Source organism: Schistocerca piceifrons, chromosome 1 (genome assembly GCF_021461385.2).
Source record: "Schistocerca piceifrons isolate TAMUIC-IGC-003096 chromosome 1, iqSchPice1.1, whole genome shotgun sequence".
NCBI classification, from domain to species: Eukaryota; Metazoa; Arthropoda; class Insecta; order Orthoptera; family Acrididae; genus Schistocerca; species Schistocerca piceifrons.
The window spans coordinates 95,334,196-95,361,829 of NC_060138.1; the positions used below are offsets into that span (position 1 = coordinate 95,334,196).

At 46.2% G+C, this 27,634-nt stretch overlaps 1 protein-coding gene and 19 non-coding genes across 20 annotated transcripts; all 20 read left to right on the forward strand.

Moving 5' to 3' along the window:
* The first annotated feature begins 339 nt into the window (after nt 1-339).
* On the forward strand, nt 340-412 carry Trnar-ccu. Its single transcript has one exon. It is a non-coding gene; the product is annotated as a tRNA-Arg (tRNA).
* A 502-nt stretch (nt 413-914) lies between these two features.
* Nucleotides 915-987, forward strand: Trnar-ccu. The gene has a single exon. It is a non-coding gene; the product is annotated as a tRNA-Arg (tRNA).
* Nucleotides 988-1,489: 502 nt separating this feature from the next.
* On the forward strand, nt 1,490-1,562 carry Trnar-ccu. The gene has a single exon. It is a non-coding gene; the product is annotated as a tRNA-Arg (tRNA).
* A 502-nt stretch (nt 1,563-2,064) lies between these two features.
* On the forward strand, nt 2,065-2,137 carry Trnar-ccu. Its single transcript has one exon. It is a non-coding gene; the product is annotated as a tRNA-Arg (tRNA).
* A 502-nt stretch (nt 2,138-2,639) lies between these two features.
* On the forward strand, nt 2,640-2,712 carry Trnar-ccu. Its single transcript has one exon. It is a non-coding gene; the product is annotated as a tRNA-Arg (tRNA).
* Nucleotides 2,713-9,216: 6,504 nt separating this feature from the next.
* Trnar-ccu lies at nt 9,217-9,289 on the forward strand. Its single transcript has one exon. It is a non-coding gene; the product is annotated as a tRNA-Arg (tRNA).
* Nucleotides 9,290-9,818: 529 nt separating this feature from the next.
* On the forward strand, nt 9,819-11,124 carry LOC124785584 (eukaryotic translation initiation factor 5A-like). The gene has a single exon (XM_047254193.1). The coding sequence runs from the start codon at nt 9,898-9,900 to the stop codon at nt 10,378-10,380; it is 483 nt and encodes a 160-aa protein (XP_047110149.1). The 5' UTR covers nt 9,819-9,897; the 3' UTR covers nt 10,381-11,124.
* Nucleotides 11,125-12,421: 1,297 nt separating this feature from the next.
* Nucleotides 12,422-12,494, forward strand: Trnar-ccu. Its single transcript has one exon. It is a non-coding gene; the product is annotated as a tRNA-Arg (tRNA).
* Nucleotides 12,495-12,996: 502 nt separating this feature from the next.
* Trnar-ccu lies at nt 12,997-13,069 on the forward strand. Its single transcript has one exon. It is a non-coding gene; the product is annotated as a tRNA-Arg (tRNA).
* Nucleotides 13,070-13,571: 502 nt separating this feature from the next.
* Trnar-ccu lies at nt 13,572-13,644 on the forward strand. The gene has a single exon. It is a non-coding gene; the product is annotated as a tRNA-Arg (tRNA).
* Nucleotides 13,645-14,146: 502 nt separating this feature from the next.
* On the forward strand, nt 14,147-14,219 carry Trnar-ccu. The gene has a single exon. It is a non-coding gene; the product is annotated as a tRNA-Arg (tRNA).
* A 502-nt stretch (nt 14,220-14,721) lies between these two features.
* Trnar-ccu lies at nt 14,722-14,794 on the forward strand. The gene has a single exon. It is a non-coding gene; the product is annotated as a tRNA-Arg (tRNA).
* A 502-nt stretch (nt 14,795-15,296) lies between these two features.
* Nucleotides 15,297-15,369, forward strand: Trnar-ccu. The gene has a single exon. It is a non-coding gene; the product is annotated as a tRNA-Arg (tRNA).
* A 502-nt stretch (nt 15,370-15,871) lies between these two features.
* Trnar-ccu lies at nt 15,872-15,944 on the forward strand. The gene has a single exon. It is a non-coding gene; the product is annotated as a tRNA-Arg (tRNA).
* A 503-nt stretch (nt 15,945-16,447) lies between these two features.
* On the forward strand, nt 16,448-16,520 carry Trnar-ccu. The gene has a single exon. It is a non-coding gene; the product is annotated as a tRNA-Arg (tRNA).
* A 502-nt stretch (nt 16,521-17,022) lies between these two features.
* Trnar-ccu lies at nt 17,023-17,095 on the forward strand. The gene has a single exon. It is a non-coding gene; the product is annotated as a tRNA-Arg (tRNA).
* Nucleotides 17,096-24,111: 7,016 nt separating this feature from the next.
* Nucleotides 24,112-24,184, forward strand: Trnar-ccu. The gene has a single exon. It is a non-coding gene; the product is annotated as a tRNA-Arg (tRNA).
* Nucleotides 24,185-24,686: 502 nt separating this feature from the next.
* On the forward strand, nt 24,687-24,759 carry Trnar-ccu. The gene has a single exon. It is a non-coding gene; the product is annotated as a tRNA-Arg (tRNA).
* Nucleotides 24,760-25,261: 502 nt separating this feature from the next.
* Nucleotides 25,262-25,334, forward strand: Trnar-ccu. Its single transcript has one exon. It is a non-coding gene; the product is annotated as a tRNA-Arg (tRNA).
* A 502-nt stretch (nt 25,335-25,836) lies between these two features.
* On the forward strand, nt 25,837-25,909 carry Trnar-ccu. Its single transcript has one exon. It is a non-coding gene; the product is annotated as a tRNA-Arg (tRNA).
* Nucleotides 25,910-27,634: the final 1,725 nt, after the last annotated feature.

Here is a 27,634-nt window from a genome sequence, read left to right on the forward strand (position 1 = left end):
TATTACCAGCGGAAGTGTTTCAAAGCGTGATGGCGCTGTGAAAGGAAACGCTATTTTGAAATTGCTTGTTGGTAAACAGTATGACCCATATGAATAGTCACTTACCTGTCTTGTGTGCAGGACTTACAGTTCAGAGAGGGAATAGCCTAAGACGGCAGGTATAAGAATTGCCAGCAGAAAGTAGGTGCCTGGACTTCGATACGTCTGAGTATGTACAGGCACACAGGAAAGGCTCATGCGACGTCCTGACTCTCTGCAGACGTAGAGTAGCGCATCAGGAAGGGTACACTTGGCAAGTGTTGATTTGAGCGAGCACACCGCCAGCTTTAGCGCCAGTCAGCCTCTGTGGCCTAATGGATAAGGCATCGGTCTCCTAAACCGGGGATTGTGGGTTCGAGTCCCACCAGAGGTACACGTTTTACTCACTGCGGCAAAATCACTCTCACCACATACAGCTGTAATAGTTGAGAAAGCTGGCGTTTCTGAGTGCTTACAGGTATCACAGGTATGACGACGATATGAAAATACGCACTTACTGACAACCAAAAACGAAACGACGGCCATTATCAATCGACCTATTAGCAGCGGAAGTGTTTCAAAGCGTGATGGCGCTGTGAAAGGAAACGCTATTTTGAAATTGCTTGTTGGTAAACAGTATGACCCATATGAATAGTCACTTACCTGTCTTGTGTGCAGGACTTACAGTTCAGAGAGGGAATAGCCTAAGACGGCAGGTATAAGAATTGCCAGCAGAAAGTAGGTGCCTGGACTTCGATACGTCTGAGTATGTACAGGCACACAGGAAAGGCTCATGCGACGTCCTGACTCTCTGCAGACGTAGAGTAGCGCATCAGGAAGGGTACACTTGGCAAGTGTTGATTTGAGCGAGCACACCGCCAGCTTAGCGCCAGTCAGCCTCTGTGGCCTAATGGATAAGGCATCGGTCTCCTAAACCGGGGATTGTGGGTTCGAGTCCCACCAGAGGTACGCGTTTTACTCACTGGGGCAAAATCACTCTCACCACATACAGCTGTAATAGTTGAGAAAGCTGGCGTTTCTGAGTGCTTACAGGTATCACAGGTATGACGACGATATGAAAATACGCACTTACTGACAACCAAAAACGAAACGACGGCCATTATCAATCGACCTATTAGCAGCGGAAGTGTTTCAAAGCGTGATGGCGCTGTGAAAGGAAACGCTATTTTGAAATTGCTTGTTGGTAAACAGTATGACCCATATGAATAGTCACTTACCTGTCTTGTGTGCAGGACTTACAGTTCAGAGAGGGAATAGCCTAAGACATCAGGTATAAGAATTGCCAGCAGAAAGTAGGTGCCTGGACTTCGATACGTCTGAGTATGTACAGGCACACAGGAAAGGCTCATGCGACGTCCTGACTCTCTGCAGACGTAGAGTAGCGCATCAGGAAGGGTACACTTGGCAAGTGTTGATTTGAGCGAGCACACCGCCAGCTTAGCGCCAGTCAGCCTCTGTGGCCTAATGGATAAGGCATCGGTCTCCTAAACCGGGGATTGTGGGTTCGAGTCCCACCAGAGGTACACGTTTTACTCACTGGGGCAAAATCACTCTCACCACATACAGCTGTAATAGTTGAGAAAGCTGGCGTTTCTGAGTGCTTACAGGTATCACAGGTATGACGACGATATGAAAATACGCACTTACTGACAACCAAAAACGAAACGACGGCCATTATCAATCGACCTATTAGCAGCGGAAGTGTTTCAAAGCGTGATGGCGCTGTGAAAGGAAACGCTATTTTGAAATTGCTTGTTGGTAAACAGTATGACCCATATGAATAGTCACTTACCTGTCTTGTGTGCAGGACTTACAGTTCAGAGAGGGAATAGCCTAAGACGGCAGGTATAAGAATTGCCAGCAGAAAGTAGGTGCCTGGACTTCGATACGTCTGAGTATGTACAGGCACACAGGAAAGGCTCATGCGACGTCCTGACTCTCTGCAGACGTAGAGTAGCGCATCAGGAAGGGTACACTTGGCAAGTGTTGATTTGAGCGAGCACACCGCCAGCTTAGCGCCAGTCAGCCTCTGTGGCCTAATGGATAAGGCATCGGTCTCCTAAACTGGGGATTGTGGGTTCGAGTCCCACCAGAGGTACACGTTTTACTCACTGGGGCAAAATCACTCTCACCACATACAGCTGTAATAGTTGAGAAAGCTGGCGTTTCTGAGTGCTTACAGGTATCACAGGTATGACGACGATATGAAAATACGCACTTACTGACAACCAAAAACGAAACGACGGCCATTATCAATCGACCTATTAGCAGCGGAAGTGTTTCAAAGCGTGATGGCGCTGTGAAAGGAAACGCTATTTTGAAATTGCTTGTTGGTAAACAGTATGACCCATATGAATAGTCACTTACCTGTCTTGTGTGCAGGACTTACAGTTCAGAGAGGGAATAGCCTAAGACGGCAGGTATAAGAATTGCCAGCAGAAAGTAGGTGCCTGGACTTCGATACGTCTGAGTATGTACAGGCACACAGGAAAGGCTCATGCGACGTCCTGACTCTCTGCAGACGTAGAGTAGCGCATCAGGAAGGGTACACTTGGCAAGTGTTGATTTGAGCGAGCACACCGCCAGCTTAGCGCCAGTCAGCCTCTGTGGCCTAATGGATGAGGCATCGGTCTCCTAAACCGGGGATTGTGGGTTCGAGTCCCACCAGAGGTACACGTTTTACTCACTGGGGCAAAATCACTCTCACCACATACAGCTGTAATAGTTGAGAAAGCTGGCGTTTCTGAGTGCTTACAGGTATCACAGGTATGACGACGATATGAAAATACGCACTTACTGACAACCAAAAACGAAACGACGGCCATTATCAATCGACCTATTAGCAGCGGAAGTGTTTCAAAGCGTGATGGCGCTGTGAAAGGAAACGCTATTTTGAAATTGCTTGTTGGTAAACAGTATGACCCATATGAATAGTCACTTACCTGTCTTGTGTGCAGGACTTACAGTTCAGAGAGGGAATAGCCTAAGACGGCAGGTATAAGAATTGCCAGCAGAAAGTAGGTGCCTGGACTTCGATACGTCTGAGTATGTACAGGCACACAGGAAAGGCTCATGCGACGTCCTGACTCTCTGCAGACGTAGAGTAGCGCATCAGGAAGGGTACACTTGGCAAGTGTTGATTTGAGCGAGCACACCGCCAGCTTAGCGCCAGTCAGCCTCTGTGGCCTAATGGAAAGTTCCGCTTGCGACGCCGTGCAGGTCGCACGTGTTGTGCCTTCGCTCCGCAATAGCGTGTGCAAGCCGTGACTACTTTCGTTGTTTACGTTGTTTGCTAGATTTGCTGTATTGTGCTTCCGTCAGTTCACTTTTAGTGTTTTGTGACGTTTTGTGTTAGCGGTCTCGACCGTTTAATAAGTGGATATGTCGTCCAGGTTGTTCCCAAGGAAATGTACTCTGTGTTTCGAATTTGACAAGTCTACACGTCATGTTCAACCGAGTTCCATGGAAGTTCACGATTTCATAGTGGATGTCATTGGTATTACGTCTGACCAGGTTCATACTGCCTATTACGACACAGATCTCTACTGTTTCTTCGTCAAGTTGTTAAACCCTGTGTTACTGGAGAGGATTCTGTTAAAACATGGTAGCAGAGCTGAGTTCCGTCATCGTGACGCCTCGGTGAGTACTGTTCTCATATCCAATGCTGATGTAGAATACAAAAATGTCCGTGTGTACAACCTGCCGCCGGAAGTTGAAAACTGTTATTTACGTGAGATTTTGACGAAATATGGGGAGGTCAAGCAAATCCGTAACGAACGTTGGTCTAGTCAACATCGGTTACAGTGTTTTAGTGGCGTCCGGTCAGTCGAAATGCACGTCAAGCAAGATATCCCCTCCCATCTTATTGTTTGTGGGTATAAAGTTCATGTCACGTACAGTGGGCAACCAGGCACATGCTTTATTTGTAATGAAACTGGTCACTTGCGTACGAACTGCCCTAAACGTGTATTTGTTCTCAAAAGTACTTTGGAACAGCGTAAAAAGTTGACATTGGCTGATCTTGTTAGGGAGCCACCAATCACGGACATCGACCGCCCTCGTGATAGTGAAATATTGCCCCCGGAGCCTGGTTTGCCTGTTGCCGACTTTCCACCCTTTCCTTCAAAACCGGTTACAGATACGCCTGCCTCCAAATCTGACGTGCAGCTGCTGAGCCACAAACGGCGAAGAACGTGTGATGATGATAGTCCGGACGAGGCTCTCCAGGAATTAGAACTCGACGTCCCAAAAGAGATGCCGGTTACGGTTACTGACTCAAGTTTTTCTGAACCGTCGCACGCAGCTGTCGACGCTGCGGCTATTGACGTCATTCCGAGTGACGTACAGGCAGCTTTGGCACCACAACAGCCGAGCCCGCCGCCTGAAGTCGCGACGTCACCACAGGCCGAATCACAACAAGCGCGTGCTTCCGATAAGCATAACGAGGCAGGCAGTACTTGTGTACAAACTGAAGGAAGTCAAAGTCCGTCTACAAACAAACACGAAGTTCGTGCTAGTGACAACAAACAAACTTGTCCACCTTCTGAGTCAGTTCTTTCCGCAGATCAGATGGTTGAGGCGTCACAGCACGTTATGGATTGCGAAGTCACTCAGGACCCTCCCACACCTCCGTCTGCCGATGTGTTCCCTAGCAGAGCACGTAGTAGGACCAAAGTTCAACCGAACGTCAACGCAGTACGGAAGAAAAACAAACCCAACGACACACAAGTGACTGTTCGTGATCCTCCCGACAATGCAGACCATTCCGAAGTCTCTATGCCCTTGTAATGCGACCAGTGTTGTTTAGTGACCCTTTACGTACCTCACTGTAATAATGGCACAAGCGTACAAATTCGTCTCCCTGAACATAAATAAGATTCGATCTGATCTCAAAATTGCGGCCGTACAGCAGTTTCTATACGAATCTGACGCTGATATTGTGTTGTTGCAGGAAGTTACTGTTTTAAATCTCTTCATCTCTGGTTTTAAAACCATATCAAACGTTGCTCCTGAGGAAAGTACAGGTACCGCACTTTTATTACGGGAAGGCATTCCAGTTGGGGAGATCGAGTTTCTAGATTCCGGTCGAGGAGTGAGCTGTAAAATTTTTGATGTAACCCTTGTTAATTTATATGCCCCATCAGGCAACAGCAACAAATTCGAACGGTCACGTTTTTATAAGGAGGATGTTACGTATCTGTTGAGGAGCAGTCCTCAAAACCTGATAATAGGAGGTGACTTCAACTGTGTTCTACGTAAAAACGATCAGTCCCCTAATTTTAACTACTGTAAAGAACTGCACGAGCTCGTTAAGAATATTAAGCTGAAAGATGCTTGGGAACTGAAGTATCCTACTTTAGTTAAATTCACTTTTTTCACCGTTACTTCATGCAGCCGTCTGGATAGAATTTATCTATCGGACTGTATCAGTGACAGACTCCTAGCGGTTGACGTAATCCCGGCTAGTTTTACCGACCATTGCGCTTTTACGGCAACGGTTCACTTAAATCGACAGCCTACCAAATTATTTCGTTCCCCGTGGATGTTAAACATATCGCATCTGGCGGACGCTGAGTTATTTGACGTTATCAGGCATGTGTGGGAAACTTGTTTGCGTTCCATCACTTTTTATCCGACTAAAGCGATGTGGTGGACCGCTGTTGCGAAACCAAAGCTTCGAAAAAGTCTCATTTATTATAGTGCTCAGAAAGCACGCGCCTTCAAGAGGACCTTTGAGTTTTACTACACTGTGCTGCGACAACTGTATGATTCATCCACTGCGACCAACACTAACTTTCCATCAATTCAACGTGTCAAGGCTAAACTTGTCAGCTTGAAGCGTCAACAATTGGAAGGTCTGAAAGTTAAATCCAAACCTAAATCTGTTTTAGCCGACGAAATGACATCTATGTACCATTTATTTAAGCATTTCTCGCGCCGCCGCAGGGCTTTCATTGATGTTTTGGAAAGGGATAATGGGGAATTACTCTCTACTCAAGCGGCCATTATTAGTGAAATTCACCAACATTTCCAACGACTGTATTCCAGTGAAATTGTCAATGAACCTGCTGTCAGTGCAGTGGTCAATGTTTTTGATAGGGCGATTACTCCTGCTGACAATGTCGACTTTTTATCGGACTTCACTCCTGAGGAAGTTTTAGCCTTGATCTCCAAGTCGCCTTCCTTTAAATCGCCTGGTCCTGATGGTTTGCCCAAGGAATTTTATATCAAATTCTGGAATGTCCTTGGTGGTACTTTTACTGAAATTGTTAATGAAGTCATGAGTGGTGGTCCTCTTCCTGCCGAGTTCAAGGTGGGTAGAATTGTTTTAGTCCCGAAGAGAACTGGTCACAAGCGAGTTGATAATCTCCGTCCAATCACATTATTGAACTTTGATTATAAAACGATTGCCCGAGCGATTAATAGCAGAATGACCCCCATCCTTGGGAAAGTTATTCATTCACATCAGTCTTGCCTTCCAGGGAGATCCATTATGACTCCGGTTGCGGAGTACAGAGACGTTATTTCAGTAGCGGCCGTAACCAACATCAAATGTGCTTTCCTTTTTCTTGACTTTTGCAAAGCTTTTGACCGCGTTAGTCATCACTATTTAGAACGCATCCTGCAACGAATTGGACTCGAAGAACGAGCTGTGGCAGTCATTCGGCATATGATAACAGGCATTACTGCTAGGATCACCGTTAACGGTCAGCTGACACAAGCTGTTGGTATACGACGAGGTGTACCGCAAGGCAGTCCTTTGTCGATGTCGCTCTTTGTTTTGTCGCTCGAGCCATTTCTGACGAGATTGTGTATCACATTAACTGGCCTTTCTGTCTTAGGGAGCAATCTTACTGTGAGGGCTTACGCCGATGATGTTGCTGTTATCCTACGTCATGAGTCTGAAGTGGCCCAATTGCGGGCTGAGATTGATAATTACAGCACTGCGTCTGGAGCGAAACTCAGTGAGGGTAAATGTAAGGTTCTAAGCTTACGGGGCTTCGAATCTCTTGCTATACCGTGGGCACAGATCGTCGAACAACATGTTGCTCTGGGAATCATCATCGATAGGTGTCCTTTACGTATGGCAGCTAAAAACTGGAAACTTACTGCAAATCGAATACAGGGAGCTATAGTGGAAAACACCTGGCGATCGACAAATATCCTCCAGAAGATCAGGATTTTGAATACATACATACTCTGTAAAGCTTATTATGTCGCTCAGGTGTTCCCTCTTCCCAAAATGCAAGCCCATAAGATCATGCGTTTGTCCAGCAGGTTTGTGTGGCTCGGTCATATTTTTAAGTTAACCTATACCACACTGTCTAAGTCAGTGCAAGCTGGGGGCCTGCAACTCAATGATATCCGTCGAAAGGCGACGGCACTCTATATAAAACGAACAACTGAGATAATTACCACGATGCCCCATACTATCACATCGAAGCTATTTCGCATTGTTCGCCCAAAATGTATGAAACCGCCAATTGACATCGGGAAACTAAACTTTCAATTGCAACATGTCGGTGTTTATTACCTCGAAATGAGTTACTTAGGTGACAGTGTTTCCACAAGACCTTGTCTCACGACAGTGTTCTTAATTGCTCAGTGGCAGAAGTACGAAGCCCCAAATACAATTGAAATGCACTACCCAAGAATCGTCTGGACGGCAGTGTGGACCAATATTACTCTCAAAATTCATTCTTCCGATGTGCTTTCCGCCTGGTATAAAGTTGTCCACAATCTTATTCCAACCAACGAAAAACTCAACCGCATTGGCTTAAGTGCTACTGACAACTGCCTCAAATGTGGATTAGTAGACACTCTGAGGCACAGGTTTACTTGCTGCGGGCATCAGTTCAACTGGCATTGGGTGCGGAAACGATTGGCGCTGCTCACACGTAGCACTGAAAGTCTTTATACGACTGATATCCTCCTGTGGCCTGATACACGGTTTTACCCCAAAACGAAAAACAATACTGTTATGTGGATGCTGGGACATTTTGTCAATTACGTCATGACCCAACACGGAGAAGACAATATTACTGCCTTTACTGCTTATATGGCAACGGCATATTGGCGAAGAAACCAGTTCCCACACATTAAGAGGGATTTTGGCAATATGTTAACAATCCTGTTTGAGAAACAGGGAATTGGGTGATTCTAAAGTATATCCGCGATTCCTGTCACCATTTCCATGGTGAAGTTCCCAGGTACAAGTCAACAGTGACTACTATTTTCGTTATCATTTCGCCTATGGCGCTTGAAGAACCTGAAGTTTTCTTTTCTTTCTTATTCCTCATTATTTGTTTTTTGAGGGAAGAGACATCCTTTTATTTTATTTATTTATTTATTTATTTTTTTTCTCTCTTCTTGGTTTTGAGAAAGATTTCTAATCTTCGTTGGCACTTATATTCCAAAGAAGAGGAAGCAATGAGCTCCTTGTAATCCCGAAGAAATTGAATTCTTTTGTGTACTGTTGTACGATGCCAGTGAATCTGGAGACTTTGATTTCATTTGAATATAGCTGAAGAAGCTCGCCAAGGAAGGCATTCATGGAGAGCGCAAGGAGGGCTGTAAGGGGAGAAGGGAGGCCCTAAAAAAAAAAAAAAAAAAAAAATGGATAAGGCATCGGTCTCCTAAACCGGGGATTGTGGGTTCGAGTCCCACCAGAGGTACACGTTTTACTCACTGGGGCAAAATCACTCTCACCACATACAGCTGTAATAGTTGAGAAAGCTGGCGTTTCTGAGTGCTTACAGGTATCACAGGTATGACGACGATATGAAAATACGCACTTACTGACAACCAAAAACGAAACGACGGCCATTATCAATCGACCTATTAGCAGCGGAAGTGTTTCAAAGCGTGATGGCGCTGTGAAAGGAAACGCTATTTTGAAATTGCTTGTTGGTAAACAGTATGACCCATATGAATAGTCACTTACCTGTCTTGTGTGCAGGACTTACAGTTCAGAGAGGGAATAGCCTAAGACGGCAGGTATAAGAATTGCCAGCAGAAAGTAGGTGCCTGGACTTCGATACGTCTGAGTATGTACAGGCACACAGGAAAGGCTCATGCGACGTCCTGACTCTCTGCAGACGTAGAGTAGCGCATCAGGAAGGGTACACTTGGCAAGTGTTGATTTGAGCCAGCACACCGCCAGCTTAGCGCCAGTCAGCCTCTGTGGCCTAATGGATAAGGCATCGGTCTCCTAAACCGGGGATTGTGGGTTCGAGTCCCACCAGAGGTACACGTTTTACTCACTGGGGCAAAATCACTCTCACCACATACAGCTGTAATAGTTGAGAAAGCTGGCGTTTCTGAGTGCTTACAGGTATCACAGGTATGACGACGATATGAAAATACGCACTTACTGACAACCAAAAACGAAACGACGGCCATTATCAATCGACCTATTAGCAGCGGAAGTGTTTCAAAGCGTGATGGCGCTGTAAAAGGAAACGCTATTTTGAAATTGCTTGTTGGTAAACAGTATGACCCATATGAATAGTCACTTACCTGTCTTGTGTGCAGGACTTACAGTTCAGAGAGGGAATAGCCTAAGACGGCAGGTATAAGAATTGCCAGCAGAAAGTAGGTGCCTGGACTTCGATACGGCTGAGTATGTACAGGCACACAGGAAAGGCTCATGCGACGTCCTGACTCTCTGCAGACGTAGAGTAGCGCATCAGGAAGGGTACACTTGGCAAGTGTTGATTTGAGCGAGCACACCGCCAGCTTAGCGCCAGTCAGCCTCTGTGGCCTAATGGATAAATTGAATCCGGTAACGTGGTACGCATGCGTCTCAGATCTTCTGGCGAGAGTACCCATTTTGGTCACACACACTAATTAAAAACAATGGCCGATATTGAAGACACTCACTTTGAAACTGGAGATTCAGGAGCATCTGTAACATACCCTATGCAATGCTCAGCTCTTCGAAAGAATGGTTTTGTAATGCTTAAGTCTCGTCCATGCAAGATAGTTGAAATGTCTACTTCAAAGACTGGTAAACACGGACATGCTAAAGTTCATCTTGTTGGTATAGATATATTTAATGCCAAGAAGTATGAAGATATATGTCCATCTACTCATAATATGGATGTGCCTTTTGTTAAGAGAGAGGATTATCAGCTTACAGACATTTCAGATGATGGGTACCTCTGTCTGATGGCTGACAATGGAGAATTGCGTGAAGACTTAAAAATTCCTGAAGGGGAGTTGGGTGCAGAGCTTAGAGCTGATTTTGATGCTGGAAAAGAACTACTGTGCACCGTGTTGAAATCCTGTGGTGAAGAATGTGTGATTGCCATTAAAACTAATACAGCATTGGACAAATAATTAAAGGCTGTGGATCATGGAAGGAAAGCGATGGTTAATGCTATGAGTACTATCAGGGCATTTGTTGGGCGTGGTATTGTCACTGTTCCATATGCTAAAACAATTTACTCCAAAATTAATGTAGCTATTGGACTCATGTTATCAAAGCTTGTTTAATTTTGTGATTACCCCCTGGTGTAATAAGCATTATGTTGAAATAAATTTCATGATATTTGTTATAAAAGATTTTACAAGCTACAGGCCTCAGTCCTGAAGAATTGTAACTTGATATCACTGTACTGCTGCAATTCCATTCCATAGTTACTGCCCTGCTATCAAGGATTATTGAAAACATTGAAATGTGCTTTTAACCTTGAGGCCCTATTGTGAACTCGTTTTCTCGAGTATGGAGTAGTAGCAAATGTTAACCTGCTTTAACAGTACAAATTGGTAATTTGTTAATAAGATATCCACAAGCTTAGTTGAACAGACATTGCTGTGAAAGAGTAAGGGAACAGTGAAGGAACAGTTCATTTATTTGGAATATAAATTCTATGCATCTGCATACCAACACATTTTGTGCAGCAATCTATTGTGCATCACATAATCCCTTTCTGAAACTGAATAAAACATTTCATAACATTTTAAATCTGCTTTCAACATTAGTGTATTCAACATGCTGGAGTTGGAGAAAAATAACAAGCATTCCTGTCATGAATTTGGAAAACAAATCAGGTGATGAATAAAATGGACATTGAATCTTCAGAATCTTTTTATTCATAGCTCAGTTAACCCAAGCTAATATCAATAAGCTTTTGTTTGCTGTTATTGCTGATTACTTTTAAAAAATTTGTTTTACTCAAATTTTGACTATGTTAATGTAGCTGTTTGCTTAGTTCAGTTTCACAGTGAATTACAAATAGTTAGGGTGTACATAATGGATGTGCAATCAATAGCCTACATGTTTGTGTGCATTTTGTCAAGCACAAATTTAGCTAAATACTTGAAATAGACCTTGTTCATTTAAATTTCTTCTACTTTGAGACTCAAACTATTCACCACTCTGCAGTGCATAACATTTCAGCAATTTATCAAGATCCTTTTCTTGTTTGTGAGGGAGGTTATTTTGATATTTCATTGTAATGAGTTGTGAAGTATTATACAGCTAGGGAAATATCTGCCACTTTATAATTTATTCCTGAGATTGCCATTTTTTATTTGTAATCAATCTGTGTTATAAATATTGTGTACCAGGTGCTCGTAAATTTGTAATTAAACTTTTACTCAGATTGTTGACGAGAATTTCACAATAAAGTTTTCTTACTGTAGTTGAAAGTGAACTTATTGAGCTTTTAGAATAAATCTGATGTACAGGTATTTGATCATATAAATGTATAAAAAATTGTTGAAAGCGAATTGTATCCAAACTGTATCAGAAATTTTCTGGGAATTAAATTTGAATTAACAGGTTATGTAAAAAAAAAAAAAAAAAAAAAAAAAAATGGATAAGGCATCGGTCTCCTAAACCGGGGATTGTGGGTTCGAGTCCCACCAGAGGTACACGTTTTACTCACTGGGGCAAAATCACTCTCACCACATACAGCTGTAATAGTTGAGAAAGCTGGCGTTTCTGAGTGCTTACAGGTATCACAGGTATGACGACGATATGAAAATACGCACTTACTGACAACCAAAAACGAAACGACGGCCATTATCAATCGACCTATTAGCAGCGGAAGTGTTTCAAAGCGTGATGGCGCTGTGAAAGGAAACGCTATTTTGAAATTGCTTGTTGGTAAACAGTATGACCCATATGAATAGTCACTTACCTGTCTTGTGTGCAGGACTTACAGTTCAGAGAGGGAATAGCCTAAGACGGCAGGTATAAGAATTGCCAGCAGAAAGTAGGTGCCTGGACTTCGATACGTCTGAGTATGTACAGGCACACAGGAAAGGCTCATGCGACGTCCTGACTCTCTGCAGACGTAGAGTAGCGCATCAGGAAGGGTACACTTGGCAAGTGTTGATTTGCGCGAGCACACCGCCAGCTTAGCGCCAGTCAGCCTCTGTGGCCTAATGGATAAGGCATCGGTCTCCTAAACCGGGGATTGTGGGTTCGAGTCCCACCAGAGGTACACGTTTTACTCACTGGGGCAAAATCACTCTCACCACATACAGCTGTAATAGTTGAGAAAGCTGGCGTTTCTGAGTGCTTACAGGTATCACAGGTATGACGACGATATGAAAATACGCACTTACTGACAACCAAAAACGAAACGACGGCCATTATCAATCGACCTATTAGCAGCGGAAGTGTTTCAAAGCGTGATGGCGCTGTGAAAGGAAACGCTATTTTGAAATTGCTTGTTGGTAAACAGTATGACCCATATGAATAGTCACTTACCTGTCTTGTGTGCAGGACTTACAGTTCAGAGAGGGAATAGCCTAAGACGGCAGGTATAAGAATTGCCAGCAGAAAGTAGGTGCCTGGACTTCGATACGTCTGAGTATGTACAGGCACACAGGAAAGGCTCATGCGACGTCCTGACTCTCTGCAGACGTAGAGTAGCGCATCAGGAAGGGTACACTTGGCAAGTGTTGATTTGAGCGAGCACACCGCCAGCTTAGCGCCAGTCAGCCTCTGTGGCCTAATGGATAAGGTATCGGTTTCCTAAACCGGGGATTGTGGGTTCGAGTCCCACCAGAGGTACACGTTTTACTCACTGGGGCAAAATCACTCTCACCACATACAGCTGTAATAGTTGAGAAAGCTGGCGTTTCTGAGTGCTTACAGGTATCACAGGTATGACGACGATATGAAAATACGCACTTACTGACAACCAAAAACGAAACGACGGCCATTATCAATCGACCTATTAGCAGCGGAAGTGTTTCAAAGCGTGATGGCGCTGTGAAAGGAAACGCTATTTTGAAATTGCTTGTTGGTAAACAGTATGACCCATGTGAATAGTCACTTACCTGTCTTGTGTGCAGGACTTACAGTTCAGAGAGGGAATAGCCTAAGACGGCAGGTATAAGAATTGCCAGCAGAAAGTAGGTGCCTGGACTTCGATACGTCTGAGTATGTACAGGCACACAGGAAAGGCTCATGCGACGTCCTGACTCTCTGCAGACGTAGAGTAGCGCATCAGGAAGGGTACACTTGGCAAGTGTTGATTTGAGCGAGCACACCGCCAGCTTAGCGCCAGTCAGCCTCTGTGGCCTAATGGATAAGGCATCGGTCTCCTAAACCGGGGATTGTGGGTTCGAGTCCCACCAGAGGTACACGTTTTACTCACTGGGGCAAAATCACTCTCACCACATACAGCTGTAATAGTTGAGAAAGCTGGCGTTTCTGAGTGCTTACAGGTATCACAGGTATGACGACGATATGAAAATACGCACTTACTGACAACCAAAAACGAAACGACGGCCATTATCAATCGACCTATTAGCAGCGGAAGTGTTTCAAAGCGTGATGGCGCTGTGAAAGGAAACGCTATTTTGAAATTGCTTGTTGGTAAACAGTATGACCCATATGAATAGTCACTTACCTGTCTTGTGTGCAGGACTTACAGTTCGGAGAGGGAATAGCCTAAGACGGCAGGTATAAGAATTGCCAGCAGAAAGTAGGTGCCTGGACTTCGATACGTCTGAGTATGTACAGGCACACAGGAAAGGCTCATGCGACGTCCTGACTCTCTGCAGACGTAGAGTAGCGCATCAGGAAGGGTACACTTGGCAAGTGTTGATTTGAGCGAGCACACCGCCAGCTTAGCGCCAGTCAGCCTCTGTGGCCTAATGGATAAGGCATCGGTCTCCTAAACCGGGGATTGTGGGTTCGAGTCCCACCAGAGGTACACGTTTTACTCACTGGGGCAAAATCACTCTCACCACATACAGCTGTAATAGTTGAGAAAGCTGGCGTTTCTGAGTGCTTACAGGTATCACAGGTATGACGACGATATGAAAATACGCACTTACTGACAACCAAAAACGAAACGACGGCCATTATCAATCGACCTATTAGCAGCGGAAGTGTTTCAAAGCGTGATGGCGCTGTGAAAGGAAACGCTATTTTGAAATTGCTTGTTGGTAAACAGTATGACCCATATGAATAGTCACTTACCTGTCTTGTGTGCAGGACTTACAGTTCAGAGAGGGAATAGCCTAAGACGGCAGGTATAAGAATTGCCAGCAGAAAGTAGGTGCCTGGACTTCGATACGTCTGAGTATGTACAGGCACACAGGAAAGGCTCATGCGACGTCCTGACTCTCTGCAGACGTAGAGTAGCGCATCAGGAAGGGTACACTTGGCAAGTGTTGATTTGAGCGAGCACACCGCCAGCTTAGCGCCAGTCAGCCTCTGTGGCCTAATGGATAAGGCATCGGTCTCCTAAACCGGGGATTGTGGGTTCGAGTCCCACCAGAGGTACACGTTTTACTCACTGGGGCAAAATCACTCTCACCACATACAGCTGTAATAGTTGAGAAAGCTGGCGTTTCTGAGTGCTTACAGGTATCACAGGTATGACGACGATATGAAAATACGCACTTACTGACAACCAAAAACGAAACGACGGCCATTATCAATCGACCTATTAGCAGCGGAAGTGTTTCAAAGCGTGATGGCGCTGTGAAAGGAAACGCTATTTTGAAATTGCTTGTTGGTAAACAGTATGACCCATATGAATAGTCACTTACCTGTCTTGTGTGCAGGACTTACAGTTCAGAGAGGGAATAGCCTAAGACGGCAGGTATAAGAATTGCCAGCAGAAAGTAGGTGCCTGGACTTCGATACGTCTGAGTATGTACAGGCACACAGGAAAGGCTCATGCGACGTCCTGACTCTCTGCAGACGTAGAGTAGCGCATCAGGAAGGGTACACTTGGCAAGTGTTGATTTGAGCGAGCACACCGCCAGCTTAGCGCCAGTCAGCCTCTGTGGCCTAATGGATAAGGCATCGGTCTCCTAAACCGGGGATTGTGGGTTCGAGTCCCACCAGACGTACACGTTTTACTCACTGGGGCAAAATCACTCTCACCACATACAGCTGTAATAGTTGAGAAAGCTGGCGTTTCTGAGTGCTTACAGGTATCACAGGTATGACGACGATATGAAAATACGCACTTACTGACAACCAAAAACGAAACGACGGCCATTATCAATCGACCTATTAGCAGCGGAAGTGTTTCAAAGCGTGATGGCGCTGTGAAAGGAAACGCTATTTTGAAATTGCTTGTTGGTAAACAGTATGACCCATATGAACAGTCACTTACCTGTCTTGTGTGCAGGACTTACAGTTCAGAGAGGGAATAGCCTAAGACGGCAGGTATAAGAATTGCCAGCAGAAAGTAGGTGCCTGGACTTCGATACGTCTGTGTATGTACAGGCACACAGGAAAGGCTCATGCGACGTCCTGACTCTCTGCAGACGTAGAGTAGCGCATCAGGAAGGGTACACTTGGCAAGTGTTGATTTGAGCGAGCACACCGCCAGCTTAGCGCCAGTCAGCCTCTGTGGCCTAATGGATAAGGCATCGGTCTCCTAAACCGGGGATTGTGGGTTCGAGTCCCACCAGAGGTACACGTTTTACTCACTGGGGCAAAATCACTCTCACCACATACAGCTGTAATAGTTGAGAAAGCTGGCGTTTCTGAGTGCTTACAGGTATCACAGGTATGACGACGATATGAAAATACGCACTTACTGACAACCAAAAACGAAACGACGGCCATTATCAATCGACCTATTAGCAGCGGAAGTGTTTCAAAGCGTGATGGCGCTGTGAAAGGAAACGCTATTTTGAAATTGCTTGTTGGTAAACAGTATGACCCATATGAATAGTCACTTACCTGTCTTGTGTGCAGGACTTACAGTTTCAGAGAGGGAATAGCCTAAGACGGCAGGTATAAGAATTGCCAGCAGAAAGTAGGTGCCTGGACTTCGATACGTCTGAGTATGTACAGGCACACAGGAAAGGCTCATGCGACGTCCTGACTCTCTGCAGACGTAGAGTAGCGCATCAGGAAGGTTACACTTGGCAAGTGTTGATTTGAGCGAGCACACCGCCAGCTTAGCGCCAGTCAGCCTCTGTGGCCTAATGGATAAGGCATCGGTCTCCTAAACCGGGGATTGTGGGTTCGAGTCCCACCAGAGGTACACGTTTTACTCACTGGGGCAAAATCACTCTCACCACATACAGCTGTAATAGTTGAGAAAGCTGGCGTTTCTGAGTGCTTACAGGTATCACAGGTATGACGACGATATGAAAATACGCACTTACTGACAACCAAAAACGAAACGACGGCCATTATCAATCGACCTATTAGCAGCGGAAGTGTTTCAAAGCGTGATGGCGCTGTGAAAGGAAACGCTATTTTGAAATTGCTTGTTGGTAAACAGTATGACCCATATGAATAGTCACTTACCTGTCTTGTGTGCAGGACTTACAGTTCGGAGAGGGAATAGCCTAAGACGGCAGGTATAAGAATTGCCAGCAGAAAGTAGGTGCCTGGACTTCGATACGTCTGAGTATGTACAGGCACACAGGAAAGGCTCATGCGACGTCCTGACTCTCTGCAGACGTAGAGTAGCGCATCAGGAAGGGTACACTTGGCAAGTGTTGATTTGAGCGAGCACACCGCCAGCTTAGCGCCAGTCAGCCTCTGTGGCCTAATGGATAAGGCATCGGTCTCCTAAACCGGGGATTGTGGGTTCGAGTCCCACCAGAGGTACACGTTTTACTCACTGGGGCAAAATCACTCTCACCACATACAGCTGTAATAGTTGAGAAAGCTGGCGTTTCTGAGTGCTTACAGGTATCACAGGTATGACGACGATATGAAAATACGCACTTACTGACAACCAAAAACGAAACGACGGCCATTATCAATCGACCTATTAGCAGCGGAAGTGTTTCAAAGCGTGATGGCGCTGTGAAAGGAAACGCTATTTTGAAATTGCTTGTTGGTAAACAGTATGACCCATATGAATAGTCACTTACCTGTCTTGTGTGCAGGACTTACAGTTCAGAGAGGGAATAGCCTAAGACGGCAGGTATAAGAATTGCCAGCAGAAAGTAGGTGCCTGGACTTCGATACGTCTGAGTATGTACAGGCACACAGGAAAGGCTCATGCGACGTCCTGACTCTCTGCAGACGTAGAGTAGCGCATCAGGAAGGGTACACTTGGCAAGTGTTGATTTGAGCGAGCACACCGCCAGCTTAGCGCCAGTCAGCCTCTGTGGGCGTAGTCGGCCCTCGGCGGCCGTGGTGAGCGGACGTGTGGTGCTTACGTCGCCGCTGCTGCTGGCTGTTGTGGTGAGTGCCGCCCTTGCTGTAAACAGTAACGTGTTATTGTGTGGAATATGTGTAGGATTCCAACATGAGTCAATTAACACGACGGGATACTTTGAAGTTTGTGTTTGATTCAAACTATGCACGACCAAAATCGTTTGAATTAGAATCGTGGATTGAGGAAGCTTTGAAACGATCCTTTGATGACATTCTTGGAGTCCATTTATCGATAGTTAGCAGCACCGCCTCTATAAAGTGTAAATCTGCCGAAATCTGTGACCAAATCATTGACTCTTGTAGTGGTCGTTTGAAGTTTAAGCATTGTGATGGGAATGTTGGAGAGGTTCTCGTGTCTCATGCAGGGTTTGGTGTCCGCACCGTTCGAATATTCGAACTGCCGTTTGAAGTCCCAGCGGAACACATCAACGCTGCTTTGGACAGCTATGGTAAAGTCATTAGCAATGTTGCCGAAAAGTGGTTGTCTTTCAAAGTCCCTGTTTTGAATGGTGTTCGTCAGGTCAAGATAGAGTTGAAGAGACACATCCCGTCATATCTCACTATTTGTGGATACAGGGCGATCGTTATGTACGACGGTCAACCTAGGACTTGTGCAGGTTGTGGTGCCACTGATCACGTTCGCGCTCAGTGTATGCAGCGACGAGTGACGCAATTACCACCTGGCGAAAGGACGGAAACTACCAGGATGTCGACACTGCCTCTCACATATGTAGCGGCAGTCCGCTCGACCACGGCCGCGGCGGTGCAACCTGACGTGGTCACAGATCCCAGGGCTTCGGACACTGTTCTAGATACGCCCATGGATACTTCCAGTCTGGACGGCATCGCTGTTCCTACTACAGACGTACCGGTGGCCAGTAGCATCCCGGCGGTTCCGTCTTTAGACGGCCACCAAGAGGTTGCTAACTCCCAGGAAGATCACACTGGTCGCCACGTTAACAGCAATATGGATCCCATTTCAGTTCAGAATGCACTTCCTCCTGCACAGGACTCCACTTCTTCCTCGTCGGCTGCAGCACTTCAAAGAGTCGAAACTTCTCCCAAGAAACACAAGAAAAGGAGGATCGCCCACAAGGATGCCGCCCACACCGCACCACCTTTGCGTGAGAAAGGGGCGCAAATTGCCCGTTCCTTGCCTGACGGCTCTCTTGAACGCCCCACTGAACAGCCGCTGCATGAGACCCCGCAGGTCTCGGACGTCTCCGTGCCCCACCCCGATGGTGACGGCCAGGTCGCTGCGACCGAGGAACAGAACCCTCGTGAAGACCTCAGGGATACCCCCGAACATCAATCTCAAAATGATCAGGACTCAATTGGCGAGGTGGCCGCTGTTCATGTGGTCAATTGGGCAGATGACACTGACGATGTAATAATGGACCAGAGCCTGTCTGTGGTAGGGCCATCTCCAGGAAATTTACCCGCATTACCGGTCGGCGACTTAAGTACGACACGACCTGTCTCAAAACACCCGACGGGGGACGATGATTACCTATCTGATACCTACTAAAGGTTATAATTTTCTGTGCTTCTGCATATCTACTTTGCTTTTTTCTCTTTCTGCCAACATTTAGCAGTTCATGCCGTCCTACCAGGATTATAAGTTAGCTACAATTAACGTTAATAGAATTACTTCTGTACAGAAGCTCTCTAGCTTTCGTGATTATTTATACAGCTGCGATGCTGATATTGTGCTGTTGCAGGAGGTCGATGATAAATTTCAGCCTGACATTCCTGGCTACCAATTACTCAAAAACACCACCCCAGACAGTTCTTCAGGTACCGCTCTATTAACCAAAGTGGGCGTGGCCGTCTCCGACGTTGAACGACTCGAAAATGGCAGGGGTATAGCGTGCCTTATCAACGGCATTAGATTTGTTAATGTATATGCCCCTTCCGGGAATCAGAATAGAACGAGACGAGCTCAGTTCTTTGCCACTGACTTATTATATCTTTTGCGCCGCAGCCGGGAGGACGTGGTTATCGGAGGCGATTTTAATTGTGTTTTGAAGCCCAAGGACCAATGGCTGAACTTTAATGGATGTGCCGCTCTCGGCGAAACAGTACGTCAATTAGAGCTGGAGGATACGTGGGAAATAACACACGGGGAACAACGGTGCTTCACGTACCATACTGCACAAATGGCCAGCCGCCTCGACAGGATCTACGTGGGGAAAAACCTGCGTGAGCGGGTATCTTCCTCGGAAACATGGCCCCTGTATTTTTCCGACCATTTAGCTTACCATTGTATCATTCGTATGGCGCGCCAGCAAACTTTCCGTGGTCGGACAGGATGGAAACTTAACGTCAGTATTCTCAGGGAACAGGAGTTACGAGACCGTCTACATGAAGCCTGGGAAATTTGTTTACGTCGACGACCAACATTCCCATCGGTAACGCAGTGGTGGTGCCGTTGTGCAAAACCTAGGCTTATTCGTTGTTTGAAGGCGTACAGTTCTGACAGGGGCCGGATGCAGAAAGAGACGTTTGAATTTTATTTTCGCTGTCTCCGTGACTTGTATTCTGAAGCACATGTCACGCAGGAACAATTTCTTCAGATTAAACGGATCAAATCAAAGTTGACGCTCCTCAAACGCAGGCAAATGGAAGGCGTTAAAATCCGTTCGCGAGATAGTGCCGGCACTTCTGACGAACAACCATCCGCCTTCCACCTAGGGACAGAGAAACGCCGCGCACGACAAAAATTGATTACCCGCTTACGAACTGAAGACGGTACCTTTGTGACGACCCAGGCTGAAATTAAGGAGTCTATAACGGACTACTACGGGCGACTGTACAGGGCACAACCAGCCGATGACGCGGCAATCGCGGCGATGCATGCGTATCTTCCGACAACGCTCGATGAGGACGACCGGCAATTGTTGATCAGTGATGTCACCGCGGTGGAGATTCGGGAGGCACTGAGCAGGGCTCAGGCCAACAAATCGCCCGGCATTGATGGTCTGCCGATTGAATTTTATAAGCAGTTCTGGGACCTCCTCGAACATTGTTTTGTTTGCATCTGCAATGAACTGCGCGCCGGCCAACAGTTACCAGATGGTTTCAATGACAGCCTGATCGTTTTGGTCCCAAAAGAATACCCCCATCAGGATATTGCCAAATTCCGCCCTATCTCCCTGTTGAACTCTGACTACAAGATTGTGGCCCGCGTCATAGCAGGTAGACTTAAACATGTCCTTGCAAAAATTATACATCACAGCCAGGCAGCAGCGGTCCCGGGCCGCACGATCTTTAAATGTCTTGCCGATTACAGGGAGCTCGTTTCGTTTACTGCAATCACACGCCCGGAAGCAGCAATCTTGGCTTTAGATCAATGTCAGGCCTTTGATCGGATCCTGCATCGCTACCTCTTCCACACCATGAACCACTTAGGATTTGGTGACGGCTTTACTGCAATGGTCAGCAACATGTACACCTCGGCCACTTCTCAGATCATCGTCAATGGTCAATTCACCCGGCGGATTCCGATTCAGCGGTCAATCAGACAGGGCTGTCCCATGTCCATGTGTCTCTTCGTGATCGCAATTGAGCCACTTGTAAGGATGCTGAATTGTAACCTTCCAGGTTTAAACCTGTATTCCAGCACCCTCAAATGCATTGCGTACGCCGACGATGTGGGTGTCATTGTGCGTTCGGAACAAGACCTCACGGCCGTTAGGAATAGTATCACCGATTACGAGCGAGCCTCCGGTTCTCAGCTAAACTATGGAAAGACTTGCCTCCTGCCTATAGGCAGTGGATTTCGCACAGACGCCCCTTTGCCGTACAGAAGATGTGCGACTCTCAAACTTCTTGGTATCAAGATGAGCAGTTGCCCCCTACGAACAACGGTAGACAATTGGAAACATCTTTTGGCTATGTCTCGGGGCTGCTTACAGTATCATAAAGGCAGAGAACAGGACTTATTGCAGAGAGTTCATTTCGTTAATACCATGATTCTCTCGAAAATTTGGTATGTCGGGCAAATACTTCCTGTGGTCGACAGTGTTGCGAGGAAAATTATGTCGGCAGTAGGTTGGTACATCTGGAGGGGTGACATCTTCAAGGTGGGCATCAATGTCATCACTCTCCCACCAGACAAAGGCGGCCTCGGCCTGACGGATGTTCAAACCAAATGTAAGGCACTCTTGATCCGGCGTACACTGCAGCTCTGCCACGAATATCCTGACAGCGCGCTGAGTATGGCCATACGCACATTTCAGCCTCAGACTATGCACATCCCCATCAACCTTCGGGAAACGCATTTCAAAGCAAACCACATTAGGATGTTTCTTTTAGAAAGTAGTTATCTCCACATGAAATCGAGAGTCCCGCTACGTGACCTTACCACTGCCCACCTCTACCGGCTACTGAACGACACAGGCAGGGTCAACCGCATGGAACTGAAGTATCCCTCTAAAGACTGGGCTCTAATCTGGAAGACTATACATAACAAAGTGCTAGATACCGGTATTCGATCACTGTGGTATAAAGTTGTTAATGAAACTCTACCCACCGCCGAAAAACTTCATAAAATACATTTGTCAGCTACTGACAAATGTAGGGAGTGCGGCCTTGTCGACACTTTGCAACACAGATGTGTTTGTGGTGCGAACAGTCTTATTTGGGAATGGTGTAGAATGACCATGGCTTTGATCTGCCGCACGGCACGACGGCACATCTCTCTTACGTCCGTGCTCCAACCCGACGACGCGTACTACCCCACAACCAAGGCAAACACCTGGACGTGGTTGGCTGGACACACCCTATGTTACTTGCTTGGCGCCCAGGAGGGGCGTTCATACCTGGACTACAGATTCTACCTCGCCACACAGGCACAACTGCTAATGCAGGATGTCAAACATAGGCAAAAGTTTGCAAATTATATCTTAGCGCTCCAAATCACGACCCTGTAAACGAATTCAGTAAGGTTTCTTCCACGGCCACGTATACATCCACCTTATCAAATATAAATAAAAATCTCAATAAATAAATTACAAATAAAAAAAAAAAACCAAATATGTTCAACGAAAACAATGAAACAACGAAAAAGAAGAAAAGGAACAAAGTCGACACTCATGGTGTCTGCAGTAGTCACTGATTGGGAATGTTCATGCTTGGTGTTTTAAATGTCTTGTTTAACCTAGCCCTTCGTCTCCGTTAATTCAGCAGGAATTTGATTTACATTCTCCCAACATGGATGGTGAAGCTGACCATTCGTTTGGACGTGGTGTCCACTGGGTTTTCCGTTTATGTTTTATGTTTGCAAACTTACATGGAAGATGTATCCGTTTCACTCACCTGCGAACATTACTTGCTTCTTTATTTATTTGACGTCGACGAGGGAAGATGAAACAGGATTTATTTCTTCAATTTTTTCTTTCCTTCTTCTTCAAATCATTCCGCGGCAACATGGATTTCATCAATTCTCTTTTCCACATTCGTATGCCGAGCGCAGTTTTTGGCGGCTGAGTCGTTCGGAGCTAAGAGAAGGAGACTTGGGAAACCACACAGCAAAAATGGAATATATCAGACTAGTCCAAGCCATCGCTTGGGGAAGCCAAAGGCATAACAAACTTTCGAGAAGACGAGCTTTGAATGACGTCGGCACCCTGCAACTCCGCATGCAGTAAAATCAAATAAACAATATTAACAGAAACAAAAATAAAAAAAAAAGAACAAACAACAAAAAAAACAAAAATAAAACAAAAACAACGATAAAAAAAAATATTTTTTTTTCAATATCACTTCAAACAAAAAGGAATCAAAATATAACAACTATACATTTCAAAATATGCACAGTGAAATAGCATCACAAGAGTATAGCACCGAAGCTAGCCAAAAAAAGAAAAAAAATGAAAAAAAATAAAAAAAAAAAAATGGATAAGGCATCGGTCTCCTAAACCGGGGATTGTGGGTTCGAGTCCCACCAGAGGTACACGTTTTACTCACTGGGGCAAAATCACTCTCACCACATACAGGTGCAATAGTTGAGAAAGTTGGCGTTTCTGAGTGCTTACAGGTATCACAGGTATGACGACGATACGAAAATACGCACTTACTGACAACCTGAAACGAAACGACGGCCATTATCAATCGACCTGTTAGCTGCGGAAGTGTTTCAAAGCGTTATGGCGCTGTGATAGGGAAAGCAATTTTAAAATTCCTTGTAGGTAAACACTATGACCCATATGAATAGTCACTTAACTGTCTTGTGTGCAGGACTTGGAGTTCAGAAAGGGAATAGCCTAAGACGGCAGGTACAAGAATTGCCAGCAGAAAGTAGGTGCCTGGACTTCGATACGTCTGAGTATGTACAGGCACACAGGAAAGGCTCATGCGACGTCCTGACTCTCTGCAAGCGTAGAGTAGCGCATCAGGAAGGGTACACCTGGCAAGTGTTGATTTGAGCGAGCACACCGCTAGCTTAACGCCAGTCAGCCTCTGTGGCCTAATGGATAAGGCATCGGTCTCCTAAACCGGGGATTGTGGGTTCGAGTCCCACCAGAGATACACGTTTTACTCACTGGGGCAAAATCACTCTCACCACATACAGGTGCAATAGTTGAGAAAGTTGGCGTTTCTGAGTGCTTACAGGTATCACAGGTATGACGACGATATGAAAATACGCACTTACTGACAACCTGAAACGAAACGACGGCCATTATCAATCGACCTGTTAGCTGCGGAAGTGTTTCAAAGCGTGATGGCGCTGTGATAGGGAAAGCTATTTTAAAATTCCTTGTAGGTAAACACTATGACCCATATGAATAGTCACTTAACTGTCTTGTGTGCAGGATTTGGAGTTCAGAAAGGGAATAGCCTAAGACGGCAGGTACAAGAATTGCCAGCAGAAAGTAGGTGCCTGGACTTCGATACGTCTGAGTATGTACAGGCACACAGGAAAGGCTCATGCGACGTCCTGACTCTCTGCAGACGCAGAGTAGCGCATCAGGAAGGGTACACCTGGCAAGTGTTGATTTGGGCGAGCACACCGCTAGCTTAACGCCAGTCAGCCTCTGTGGCCTAATGGATAAGGCATCGGTCTCCTAAACCGGGGATTGTGGGTTCGAGTCCCACCAGACGTACACGTTTTACTCACTGGGGCAAAATCACTCTCACCACATACAGGTGCAATAGTTGAGAAAGTTGGCGTTTCTGAGTGCTTACAGGTATCACAGGTATGACGACGATATGAAAATACGCACTTACTGACAACCTGAAACGAAACGACGGCCATTATCAATCGACCTGTTAGCTGCGGAAGTGTTTCAAAGCGTTATGGCGCTGTGATAGGGAAAGCTATTTTAAAATTCCTTGTAGGTAAACACTATGACCCATATGAATAGTCACTTAACTGTCTTGTGTGCAGGACTTGGAGTTCAGAAAGGGAATAGCCTAAGACGGCAGGTACAAGAATTGCCAGCAGAAAGTAGGTGCCTGGACTTCGATACGTCTGAGTATGTACAGGCACACAGGAAAGGCTCATGCGACGTCCTGACTCTCTGCAGACGTAGAGTAGCGCATCAGGAAGGGTACACCTGGCAAGTGTTGATTTGAGCGAGCACACCGCTAGCTTAACGCCAGTCAGCCTCTGTGGCCTAATGGATAAGGCATCGGTCTCCTAAACCGGGGATTGTGGGTTCGAGTCCCACCAGAGGTACACGTTTTACTCACTGGGGCAAAATCACTCTCACCACATACAGGTGCAATAGTTGAGAAAGTTGGCGTTTCTGAGTGCTTACAGGTATCACAGGTATGACGACGATATGAAAATACGCACTTACTGACAACCTGAAACGAAACGACGGCCATTATCAATCGACCTGTTAGCTGCGGAAGTGTTTCAAAGCGTGATGGCGCTGTGATAGGGAAAGCTATTTTAAAATTCCTTGTAGGTAAACACTATGACCCATATGAATAGTCACTTAACTGTCTTGTGTGCAGGACTTGGAGTTCAGAAAGGGAATAGCCTAAGACGGCAGGTACAAGAATTGCCAGCAGAAAGTAGGTGCCTGGACTTCGATACGTCTGAGTATGTACAGGCACACAGGAAAGGCTCATGCGACGTCCTGACTCTCTGCAGACGTAGAGTAGCGCATCAGGAAGGGTACACCTGGCAAGTGTTGATTTGAGCGAGCACACCGCTAGCTTAACGCCAGTCAGCCTCTGTGGCCTAATGGATAAGGCATCGGTCTCCTAAACCGGGGATTGTGGGTTCGAGTCCCACCAGAGGTACACGTTTTACTCACTGGGGCAAAATCACTCTCACCACATACAGGTGCAATAGTTGAGAAAGTTGGCGTTTCTGAGTGCTTACAGGTATCACAGGTATGACGACGATATGAAAATACGCACTTACTGACAACCTGAAACGAAACGACGGCCATTATCAATCGACCTGTTAGCTGCGGAAGTGTTTCAAAGCGTGATGGCGCTGTGATAGGGAAAGCTATTTTAAAATTCCTTGTAGGTAAACACTATGACCCATATGAATAGTCACTTAACTGTCTTGTGTGCAGGACTTGGAGTTCAGAAAGGGAATAGCCTAAGACGGCAGGTACAAGAATTGCCAGCAGAAAGTAGGTGCCTGGACTTCGATACGTCTGAGTATGTACAGGCACACAGGAAAGGCTCATGCGACGTGCTGACTCTCTGCAGACGTAGAGTAGCGCATCAGGAAGGGTACACCTGGCAAGTGTTGATTTGAGCGAGCACACCGCTAGCTTAACGCCAGTCAGCCTCTGTGGCCTAATGGACAGTCTGCCTGCAGCGGCCGTGGCGTGCGGTTGTCTGTGCTCCGCGCTGCGGCTGGCTTGTTTACTTCTGCGGGGTAAGTCGCTCGCTAGCAGCGGTTATTCTTGCGTTTGTGGAATGACGTTGATAATTCAGTGATGGCACATACTATGAGGAAAGACACCTTGAAGTTAACGTTCGATAACACGTTTGCCCGACCAACATCCTTCGAAATCGAGGATTTCCTCGAAGAAGTGATGAAAATCGGCCTCGATGAGATTATCGGTATACATTTGTCGATTCTGTCTAGCATCGTTTATATCAAGATGAGAGATGCCGAGTTTTGTGACAAACTAGTTGACTCCTTTAGTTCTGGTTTGAAGTTTAAGCATAGTGATGGCAATGTGGGTGTGGTTACTGTTTCTCACGCCGGGCTTGGACTTAGAACAATTCGCATTTTTGAACTACCGTTTGAGGTCCCAGCAGACCAGATAAACGTTGCGATATCGCCGTATGGCAAAGTTTTGAGCAACTTTGCCGAACGTTGGTCTCCGGCGCATAAGTATCCGGTACTGAATGGCGTCAGGCAGCTTAAAGTTGACTTGCAACGACATATTCCGTCGTACGTCACGGTTTGTGGGTACCGTGCCGTCGTAATGTATGATGGCCAACCTAGAACATGTGCCAGATGTAACTCGACGGGACATGTTCGTGCGGAATGTTTACAGCGTCCTGTAGTTCAACTGCCAACCGGAGAGAGTGTTAGCCCTCCCGCGATGTCAACATTACAGCCATCGTACGTGTCGGTTGCCCGCGGTGAGCCGTCCATACAACTGATTCGCGATAAACCTGCCGGACCCAGTTCCGTCGTTAATGTGACGTCTCCGGACACGCCAGTCGCGTCCGAGATGGCTGCTTCTGAAACACATGAAACTAACAGGACCAGTGAGATGGCGGTGGACCAGCCCTCACGGGGTGCCGAGTTGGTGGAGGTGTCCATGGCTCCTGCTCCCATGTCTGAACGAGTCGCTGAAACGATGCCCAACTCCGACACAGTAATACGTGGTAATCGATCTCCGAAGAAAAATAAAAAGCGGAGGATGGCTCACCAAGGTGCGGAAGATACAGCACCGAGCTTGCGGGGAAAGGCTAAATTAATCGGTCAGAATTTAAAAGAAGGGCCCGCAGACGCTGCCGCCTCGCCTTCGCGCTCGCGGGACACAACAC